This window comes from Hipposideros armiger, unplaced genomic scaffold (genome assembly GCF_001890085.2).
Source record: "Hipposideros armiger isolate ML-2016 unplaced genomic scaffold, ASM189008v1 scaffold_96, whole genome shotgun sequence".
NCBI lineage: Eukaryota > Metazoa > Chordata > Mammalia > Chiroptera > Hipposideridae > Hipposideros > Hipposideros armiger.
In genome coordinates, this window is record NW_017731446.1 from 2,059,357 (window position 1) to 2,070,522 (window position 11,166).

Below are 11,166 nucleotides of genomic sequence, written 5' to 3' on the forward strand. Positions count from 1 at the left end.
CATGTCAGGGGGCTGGGGTGGGTGAGCTCCTGGGAGGGGAGCTCCAACTCTCTTCTCATGCTGTTTGTTCACCAACTGTGCCCACCTTGGGCAGGCCAGACATCTACAGGCATCTGCCTCCACGTGGGTGATATCCCTACTCCATCTCACCAAAAAACCCTCAGCAGCACGAGGGCTCCTAAGCCAGAGGGTGCTCCCTTAAGCGCAAGAAATTTGGGGAGAGTTTTTCCTGTAATGAGCCAGGGTCACGCTCCTCCATCAGCAAGAGGCCCTGTCTAAGGTTGGCGTTGGGTCTCTGCACTTCCACAGGAGGAAGCTATTTTGGGGTAACTCAAAAATAAGGCAAGAGGGGACAAACTAGCAGGTCTGGGAACAGGCAGCCCCAGGGTCAAGTCGTAGCTCCACCCCTTAACTGGCTGTGCATGACCTCAGCCTTCGGAGTCCTCATCTCTCTAAGCCTCAGTTTTCTGGGCATCAGGACATTGTGTGGATTAAGGAGCTAATGCAGAATAAAGCCAGGTTGGGAAGGGGGGACTGAGGAGGAGTTAGTGTTTCATGGGAGCAGAGTTTCAGTTTGGGGAGATGAAAAATTCTGGAGATGAAGGGTGGTTGGTGATGGTTGTCCTACGATGTGAATGTACTTAATACTACTGACCTGCATACTTACAAATGAAGGCGATCAGTTTCGTGTTCCTTGTGTTTCACCAACATACATGCACATAAAACGCCTGGCATGAAGGCTGGCCCGTGTAAACAGCTCGAATGGCTCTGATCCTGTCATAGTGCTCATGGTGTGTGAGGCAGTCACCAGAATTGGCAAAACTTTCCCCCGTGTCCCCAAGTTCACATAGCACATAGTGCCAAGGAGGGATCCCAACCTATGCCATTGAGCCCTGGATACCATGCCCCAGCTTACCCGGTATAATCCCACCGTACCACTTGTTGGTATTTCAGTAGGCAGGTCATTTAAGGGCTCAGAGCCATGTTCCATGCTCTGAAGTGGGAAGAGAACCACTCCCTCTGAGCCTGGCTTTAGAACTCACTGAGATTCCCTTAGTGCCTTGGCCGCCACGGGGCCTAGCTCAGGAGGTGCACATCCTCAGCCGGCCCTGCCTGCCTCCCAGGGAGAAAATCTAATGAATAAAACCACTAGCTCAGGGAGTAGGTTTCCACAGCCCAAGAGGCCAATTTTGGACCCATGGAGATGTCAGCCTTCATCATTTATTAACTTCTCTCTGTTGTTGTTTTTTGCTTTCACTTAGAGGTCTGGAAGAAGTTATAAAAGCTATTTGGGGCGCCTCCCAAAGCCAAACTCATTAACTAGAAATGATTAATGGGGCCCATCAACAACTGTGTAAGTATTTTGTTTTCAATCTCCCAAATGTTTTCATTCTGTCTTCTCTGCTAATCCTGGTCCCCTTTCTGCCAAATCCTTCACTCTGTTCTTGACCTTGCTGGAAGACCACCTCCTCTCCTCTGCCTGACCTCCTAAGGCTTTTCTCCTCTCTGGTTCTGAGTCCCTTGGGACCAGCCCTGGGCACTGGCTTCCAGGCTGCTGCCCTCGGGGCAGGTGGCAAAGTCCTTTCCTAAACTGGCCACAGGCCCCCACCTCTCACTGGGTCTCAGATGACCAAAGACTATCCCTGAGGCAGTCAGACCCCTAGGCCACACATGAGGCTGCAAAATGCCTGCTTTCAGTGACTGACCTCAGAGGCTGGTCCCTGGGTGGCACCACAGGCAGGGCCCTAACTGGCCTGGGCACATGACCAGCCTGCCCTGTACACCATAACTCCCCACTTATGGAGTCATGTCTGTACTGGAAACAATTGTCTTGAAAAGGCCCCAGTGAAAATACCACACATATCTCCAGGGACAGGTGACCAAGAGCTCACACTATCACCCTCCAAGCACCAGTGAATTCTCTGCACCAGGCACTGTGCCTGGTACTTCACACAAGGCAGTGGAGGCACAATCATGCTCATTTATCAGATGAGGAAACCGAGGCTCAGAGGGGAATGAAAAGTGCCCAGTGTCACACAGCGGCATGGAGGACTTGGAACTGTGTTACTCCAAAGCCAGACGCAGGCCCTGGCTGGCTCTCACTGAGCACCCAGTGGAGGCCTCAGGCCTAGAGGGATGGGACATGGAGTTTAAGAAGTACAGAAAATAGCCTCAGTGGAGTCCTACCTCGGGAGGGCAGAAGCCAGGATGGCCAGAGGACAGGGCAGGTCTGAGCCAAGTTCCCCAGTGCTCAGCTGTTTAGGAAGCACTGGAGGGTCTCCATTTTACTTTGGGGACAAGCTCTCCAACTCACATGCTCCAGGAAGCACAGAATAGAGTGTGGTTTAGGCTTCTCTGGCTCCACTTAGATAGAACTCTCCATGCTGGCCCAGGCAGTGACCACCTCGTGGCCCTAAGCAGAGATGTTGGTTCCTTCCCCGAATTGCCCGTATGCCGTGTCACTCCTGTACCCCCACCCAGCCACTCCACAGGAGAGCATATCATTTCTGTTTCGGTCTTGCCCTTTTATTTTCCGCTTGTGGCTTCATTTTAACCACGCACCTCAGCTGTCCATTTCACCTTGCTGAGGTCAAAGACTTCAGCTTTGAGGTAGATGTCCTTCTCCTGCCCTGAAGCCTTTTCCACTCCTGGGGTCCCAGAGGAACCCTCGTTAGCGGAAGCTATTGCAAGTCCGATGTGAAGGTGGGTAGGGTGTAACGACCTCACAGACAGCATAGAAAAGGAGGCTTTTCTAGAACTGAGTTCCCCATGAACAGTCCCACCCCGGGGCCAGCCCCTGATCTATACATACCTGGCTATCCAGTCCAAGCAAGAGAAGCATAATAAAAAAAAGAATGGACCAAAACGTGGGCAGCGGCATCATTGTCACAGCTTTTGGGTAGGCAATGAAGGCCAGGCCAGGACCTAAAGGGAAGAGAAATGGGGAGGGGACAGAGGGGGAGACACATCAGCGGCTGAGCACCCAGAGCACCGGAGCGCATACAAAGACACCTGGGTCTGAGGCGGGTCTCCCAAACCAAAAATGCAGGGAGGAGCCAGGCCTGAATTCTTGCCTGGTGGAAGAGACCAGGTCTGTCTCACTTTTGGGTAGGATGCACCAGGGCTCAGGCGGGGCCCCGTTTTAGCATCTGTCTCCTAAGCAGCAGCACAAGTGGCCTCCTCACACACCAGACTCAGGACGGACGTTGGTTATTTGAGGTGGGAAATGGGACTGAGCCTGGACTCAGTCTGCCGGCTTGGAAAAGGAGCCCCTCCCCCCCAAACCAGAGTAACCACCCCAACATTTGCTGGAAGGAAGCAGATGGGAGGTTCTGGTTATCTGGCTCCTAAATCCCCTGTTTGCAAAGACAAGTTTTCACTAAGACACTGCATGAGTGGAAAGAAAACAGAATAGAGAACCATGCCCTACAGGGCAAATGTCTCTGCAGGGGTGCCTCAGCGCACCCTCCTGAGCAACGTCAGAGCCATGCCCCAAAGCTAAATGGAGGCGTGCGCGGGTTTAAGACCCCAGGCCCGGGGAGAGGCCCACGCCCTACATTCAAGTCCTCATCCCACCACCTCTTCCAGCTCTTCTTTACATCACCACATGCCCTCACAGGGCCTCAGTTTCCCCATCTGAGAAGTTAGGGACAAGTTCTCATAAATGATTCCCCAGGAGCCTTCTCGTGTTCAGATTCTCAGATGCTGACACCGTGTCCCTAGAAAAGGGCTCTGGTTTCTCAAGAGGGGGAACTCTGACAGAATCTGGAGGCGGGGCTTGGGAGACAGGAGTCCCATCAGCTCAGGGGGTGCCTTTCTGACTAGAAACATTCTGAAGAAGTGGAGAAATAAATGTCTCCCCCTGTCTCCAGCCGGCTTCAGTTCTGCCAGGAGGAAGAACTGATTTATAACGGAGACCTATGGTGGGTCCAAGAGACAGCCAGGAGCAGTAAAAGAAAGGAGGCTTAAAGGGCCTGAGCTGAAAAAATAAAACCCACAACTTAAAAAAAAAGAAAAAAAAAGGTCAAGAAATGTAAAATAAAAAGGGCTGGAGGCAGGATATTTAAAGCAGGTATCAGAACCAAATGAATGGTTTAAAAATGAAAAAAGAAAAGCAAAAAACAAAACCTTTGAAATAAATTGGATCCAGAAACCACATCACATAGCACTAACCACCAATGTGGCAGCCAAGGACAAGTCCTTTTATGGTCCAGAGTCCACTTGACCCACCTGACCATGACCGAACATCCTCAGGCAGCTAGAAAACTCCAGAAGTGGTGGATGGGGTGTTTGTACAAATCCCAAAGTCCAAGTGGACTAGGGAGACACACTTCCACCTAGGCTGGGGTCCCCTGCCCCGCCCCCCACACACGTCAGCTCTGCGTGAGGAGTCAAGTCCAGCCAACTGTGAGACAGATGTAAAATGGGGCCCCTCCACCCCCCACCCGCCAGGGCTTGTGAAGGTTCTCAACGTGCTCGTTTCTGTATTTCAGTTTTGCCTTTCTCAAGCCAGCCTCTGGTAGAGGGTCTGAGTGCCTTTCTCTAAAAGCGCATGATGAACTCTAGAGAGAAGTCCATGTGAAATAACGCGGCCGCTCCGAGCACCTCTGCATGCCTCTTGTTAGCAGAGAACGCGCCTCTCTACGTTCGGCTAAATAATGATCTTGTTCAAATGCGCTTGGCTCAATATGGTGCTTGTTAAAAGCTTATTAGAGAAATAATCACCCTTGATGTGTCAGCTGTTCAGACATCACCGTGGGGAATAAACGCCAAGGTCTTTGAAGTGGACGGGAGGAAGAAAACAACTTAGGTTGACAATATATACATACACATAAAAATACCTAGTTGTCCAGAGAGAAAGAGCTATCTTATATGTCCATACATAGCTCCCACCGCCAAGTTCACTCCATGCTCCTGGCGATTCCCAATCGATCGGAATCAGTTTGCAAGCCGAATAGGTTTGAAAATAGCCATCTTCGAAGGAGGTGTGAACTGTCTCCCTTCACCATTCTAACTGCCAACTCCCAGGTGGGTGTGGATATTTCTAGAATTATTAATACTTTCTGTCCTCAGTCTTGGGCATGCCTTCTGGGGATTTTCAGGGAAGGGACGCTATGTCTAAAGGTCTGCTCTGGGACCAGGGTCAGTGGAGAAACACAGGGCAGAGGCATGGACTTGCCACATTGTCCTGCAGGTTGGGGTGTGAGGATATGGCGCCTGACAGCATCTTTGCCACGTGGGGAGAAAAACGACCCCAGGGGCTCAGAAAGGTTAGAGGAGCACAGACATACCCTTACACAGGAAGGGCCAGAGGTTGTCACGTGTGTTCAGGGTGGGGTGGAACACCCTCATGTCAGAGGGGCCTTGACCCAGAGGCCCCAACGCTGACCCTAACTAGCCCGAGCAAGGTCCTTGCTCTCAGGCTGTTGGTCTCATCTGCGGAGCAGACATCTGTATGCGCAATACTGAGGTACCCCTGACCCCATTCTAGGGACCTATGGGCAAGGGTCACACCTTGGTGGGGACTCCAGCTGTGCCTGACCCTGGTCTGTGGTGGTCCCTGGAGTCAGGACCTTACACTCTCCTTAGGGCTTGAGGCCTCTCAGCTCAGGGCCACTGCCTGCCTCCAAATGGCCCCACAGAGGGATGAGTATTTAGGAGGTCAGGCAGAGTGGAGGGAGGTGTGTCAAATAACAAGATCTCCCAGGCAACTGACAACCACCCTCCAAGTGAATTGGGCAGGACTGGGGAAGGGCAGAGAAGCCAGAAAGGTGGACTTTGAGGGTCCTGGGAGCCTAAGGTTCTCCTTCCCATGTCTAAGCCACTGCAGTTTTAAAGCTGAAGGTCCGGGACTTAGCGCATCACAGCAAGTCCTGAGATACTGAGGTTCTGAGGCTCTAGGATTCTAGTAACTAAAGACCTCACAATTCTCAGGTTCTGGGTCCATCCTGCTGGAGCTGCAGAATCTCAGTCTAAGATCCCAGGCTTTGCAGAGTCCGCAATTCTAAGACTCTTTTCTCTACCTCCAGGTGTCCTGGGGAGGAGGACCCTGCCAACAGGGCCCACACCCTAAGAGGGTGATGGTGTCCCCACAGCCTACCCCCAAATCAGATCTGTTTTCGTCCCAGAGGGCGGCCTGCCATGCCCGCTGTCTCCCCCCCCACCCAGAGCCTACGGTGGTGCCTGACACAGGGTAGAGACTCGATAAATCAATAAACATCAGTGGAATAAATGACTGGGTTCGCTTTGAGGGAGCGCGCTGGGAGCAAAGTGCAAAATACAGAAACCAAAGCTGAGAAGGTGGTGATGGAATATCGACTGGTGGCTGACTTCCGGAGTTAGGAAAGTGGTTTCTGTTTCGGAAACCAGGTGTTTGCTGGAGGAGGGAGAGGGGGGAAGACCACACCAAAGTAGCTAAATATCCCCCAACTTAACCAAACCCATGTTTCTGCCGCCCCTTGGGCCAAATTGCAATGCGTGTGTTTAAAATTTAGCTTTTGTACTCTGTGATACTTGGGGGACATCTTGGTGGGGGGGGTCCATTTTGGAAACCAGGCTTGTCCCCCCCCTCCAAAGCCCCTGGGGTCTGGCTTCATGCCTGCAGTACTCAGCTTACACACTAGGTGGCAGTGCCCACCACCACTGCCACCGATACCACCATACCTGACTCAGCCACATCAGCAATGTCCACCCCTTGCTCTTGTGCCATGAAGCCCAGGATGGAAAAAATTGCGAAGCCAGACACAAAACTGGTACCACTGTTCAGGCATCCCAGCAGCATACAGTCCCTAAGTTACACATATGTCAGGGAGCAAGTTAATTCACAACACAAGGAAGCCACGCTCCCTACTTCTCTTTTTTCTTTAAACATCATCATCATTTCTAAGGTCCACCAGGCCCGCCGGTGCAACACTTGCCTGTACGAGTTGTACTTGTACTTGTTGTAGCTCCCCAGCGAGGTCATGGCCCCCAGGCAGATGGCATAGGAGAAGAATATCTGGGTCCCAGCATCGATCCATACCTAGAGGGGTGCGGGGGTGGGTGGCAAGGAGAGAGAGAAGGAGGCATTAGAGCTGGCTTCCTGGAGGAGGCAGCACGGGTTCCTGGCCACCTGGCCACCGAGGAATGCGCCTGAAAATGTTCAGATTCTTGATTGCAATTGGAGGAGTGTCTGTGCTGAAAACCAAGGTGACGTTTAAGACAACACTGAGCTGTAAGGAGTCCCCGGAGTTGAAGAAACCCCACAGTCACTCAGTATCAGGGTTAAAAGGCTGGGCTTTGAAGCAGAGGGAGCTGGATTCCAACTGTGGCATCACTGTGGGCAAGTAAACATGACTCCCGAGGCTTGGTTTTCGTATCTGTAAGATGGGATCCATGGCCCTGCCCCACTGAGCTATTTTAAGGGTTCAAAGAAGAAAGATTTAACCCAGTGCCACTGATAAGCCTGGAAGTCAAGGCTCCTGTCATTACTATCATTGTTATTGTCCGGGGACCCCAAGTTGGAATGGGAAGGAATCCCCTCATGGTTTATGCAGGCAAAGCTTCTCTCCAGAACCTTCCTATCAGGCAGATCCTAAATGGTCACGAAGCTGCCATTTCAGCCGTCCTCTGATGCTGGCCAAGCCCCCTCCCACCTACCTCCTGTGGAGGACAAGCAGACAGTGGGGAAGAGACCCAAAGCAGCAAGCAACCTGAAGACTGAGGATCCTGGGAACGAAAAATTCCTTCAACGGGCCCATAAAATCTCCCAGGATTTTCTTCAAACCTCTGGTCATGTGGCTGAGTGCCAAGAGGTGGACATTCAGTACTGGTCCCTCGACCTGCCCAGAGGTCACCAACTCTGAATTCCATCCAGGACCAAGGAAGCCAGCAGCTCTCCCACCCCCGTGATGCAGCCCTCTCAGCTGCTGCGGGCAGAGGCCAGGTGCAAGGAGAGCTAGCTCAGAAAAAGACTCTCTCCCCTGGCACAGTGCCGAAACAAGAGTCTATAATTGGCCTGCCTCAGGAGTGCTCGACACGAAAAGATACACACACAGCTGGAAGAGCCCACGAGCATTGTGAACGATCCACCACAGCCTAGTGGAAAAGTACTAGGCACTGATGCCCAGCTACATTTGTACACCCAAGAACCACAGCCCTGGGTAGGAGGGAGGACAGGCTGCCCCGAAGTACCTGTGGGTCCTCGAGGCGGGTGATGTTAGGGTACAGATAGAACTTGATGCCTGCGCCTGCACCAGGCAGCGTCAGTCCACGAACCAGCAGCACCAGGAGCATAGCAAACGGGAAAGTGGCCGTGAAGTAGACGACCTGCGAAGGACAAGACATTCAGCGGGGCCTGTGGCTTCATCCGCTGCTGTTAAACCTGAGCTTCCTTTCCAAGGTTGGGGTTTTGGAGCCGAGCTCGCCATTTCACTTGCTGTGTAACCTTGGGCATGTTGCTTAACCTCTCTGGGCCATAGGTGCCTCACCTATAACCTGGGTATAAGTACCTACCCTCATAGATTTACTGAGATTCAATGAAAAAACTCCTATAAACGTTTACTAAATATTACGGCCCTAGAACTACAATGCTGGACAAGACAGAAAACAAATCCCTACTCTCATGGAACTGACATTCCAATGCGTAGAGATGGAAAATGCAAAATAAGAGAGTAAACTATCAAATGTATATGAAAAAGGCTTTGTCCAGTCGTTGGCACATAGCACTTAGTTCACCTTAGCTAACGTTACAACTATTAGTATGACTAATCAGGTAAGTGTGAGTTCAAATCCCAGTTCTATCCCCTCATTTGCAGTGTGACCTTGGGTATCATGCTTAACGTCTCTGGGCCTGTTGCCTCACGTGTAAAATGGACATAAGAGTAATAGATGGCCCTCATCGAGAGGCGAGGTGAAGATGAAATAGGATGATGCTGCTAACACCATCAGAAGAGTGCCTGCCTGGCACTTATGTGCTCAAGAAAATGGGACCTGTTATGGATTTTGTGATTTTGCAGGAAGCACACAGGAACTTCTGGGAAGGAAAAGAGGCCTCTAAAGTCCCACACAGCCAGGATGGGGAAGGCCCTCGACTTCCTTGGGGCTCTGCGAGGTTCATAGCCTTCGCTGCTGAGTCACACAGCATGTCCCAGGCAGACCAGTCAATGTAAAGTGGGCATCACGGATGACCCGGGCTGGGCCTTTCCATCCCCAAGGGCTTGTCCTACTTCCTCTCTCCTTCTCCTGTCCTGAAAGCACAAGTCTCCAAACATCCTGTGGCCTCAGTTTTCGTGGATGGACTTCCCCATCTTTTTCTTCACTATGAGAAGATTCCAAGCAGGGTTTATGCCTAGAAGGCGCTCAAAGGTGCATGGCTGAATAGATGGTGAAATCCTGATATTTCCAGCTGAGCAAGGACTCCCAGGCACAAACCCGTGTCATGTTCACAATGCCCCCAAAACTGGCGCACTGGCTGCCTGTTGACAGAGGACCTGGGGCTCAGCAGGGCTCAGACACTTGCCCAGATCATCTGCATAGCACAGGATCTGCACCCAGAGCCCTAAGACTGGCTCACAGAGTCCCCGGCTTCCTCTGAGGGCCTGGGAGACCAAGGGAGCAGAAAGGAGCCACTGCACAGCCAGTACACTCATTTTACAGGTGAGAAGACTGACACTGAGAGCAGGATGAGTGTGTCCATGGGGTCTGGGAGAAGGCAGCACCAGGGTACCACAAGGCACTGCTGGGGTCCAGGGAGAGAACAGACACCGACAGAGGGTGACATAACCCCAGACCTCGCCTGGCTGGCATAGGAACCCTCAATGGAGCAGAATTCTCGGGTGGCCACCATCCCTGAGTATAAACAACTAGAAAGGGGCTTTGGAAGAGGGCAAGAAGGAAGCTCTCAGGGCCCGCCTGGCTCAGCTGCCCTCAGTCAATACCACCAACCAGCATTCACTGAGCACTTAGTGTGTGCCTGGTGCTATTCCAAATGCTAACTTCTATACACAGTTGGTCCTTCCCTAACTCTTTGAGATAGGTTTATTATTATCCCCATCTTGAAGGCAAGGAAACTAAGGCCCAGAGAGAATCCATCGCTTGCCCACACAGGTCACACAGCACTTTAAGTGGCAGAGCAGGGACATGCCACAGAGTCTGCCTTCGGATGTCAGCACAGGGCAATAAAAAGCCCTTCCACATCTGGCAGTTTATTCAATCCTCCTAAAGACCAGAGGCAGGCTACCGACCCTGACTGCCCAGGGCTGGCTTACTGCGAGACCTTGAGCAAGTTACTTGTCCCTCTCTGTGCTTCATTTCCCCACCTGTGAAGGGGGAGGCTCAGACCAGATGAGCTCTAAGCTTCCCTCCCCGGCGGGGGTGGTGGAGTGGCCAAGGCGGTCAGCGGGGGGTTGCTCAGACTAGGGTTCTATCCAGCCTCTGCCAGCTCCCAGCTGGACGGCTTGCAGGGAAATGAGTGCTTCCCTCACTTAATGCTGGATGTGCTCAGTAATGTAATGAGCCCTCAAGAAACTTAAGGCGGTGGGCCCCACTCCTGCCTCCGCCACACCCTCCCTGGATGGCCTTTCTCCCGCTGGGCCTCAGTTTCCCCAACCAAACGTTATTTTCTTCTCTTGAAGCAGAGAACCCTCACCATTTCCCAAGGACAAGGCAGACGTGGAGGGTGGGGGCAGGGCAGGAAGCCCCAGAAGGGGTGAAAGAAGAAAACCAGAGTGCCCCCACAGGCTGCTCCTCCCTTCCTGCGGACAGGCCCCCTGACCAGTTCCCACCTCTGGGCCACACCCGGGGCTGCTGAACAATAGCTGCTGACAGCAGGCCATCCCTAGAGAGCAGCGACTTCAAAGCCGGCTGGGCCCCACTGGGCTGGACAACCAGGCTGTGGCCAGAAGGCTTTGTGTCAAGGACACAGGACACCACCGGGGGATGGGGGTGGCTTCCCTTGTTTTTCTGTATTTAATTTGTTTAACAAGCACTTATGTAGCACTTGCTGTGTGCCAGGCAGTATGCGAAGAGCGTTAACACGTGTTAACTCATTTAATCCTCACCCCTTGAAGAGGTAGGTGCTATTGTTACCCGTATTTTCTAGATGAGGAAACTGAGGCTGAGAAAGGCGATGTCAGCTGCCTGGGGTTACGGGTCTAGCTGGTGGCAGAGGTGGGATTTGGTCTGGGC

General features: G+C 52.3%; 1 protein-coding gene across 4 annotated transcripts in view; it reads right to left on the reverse strand.

Moving 5' to 3' along the window:
* SLC6A6 (solute carrier family 6 member 6) overlaps positions 1 to 11,166 on the reverse strand; it is an 88,755-nt gene that overhangs the window by 13,258 nt on the left and 64,331 nt on the right. For all 4 annotated transcript variants that reach the window (XM_019645981.1, XM_019645982.1, XM_019645984.1 and 1 more), the window contains 4 exons: positions 8,173 to 8,307; positions 6,918 to 7,021; positions 6,664 to 6,788; positions 2,813 to 2,925 (listed from right to left, as the gene is read on the reverse strand). In XM_019645981.1, the coding sequence (XP_019501526.1) occupies positions 2,813 to 2,925; positions 6,664 to 6,788; positions 6,918 to 7,021; positions 8,173 to 8,307 (477 nt within the window). The remainder of the gene's footprint in view (positions 1 to 2,812; positions 2,926 to 6,663; positions 6,789 to 6,917; positions 7,022 to 8,172; positions 8,308 to 11,166) is intronic.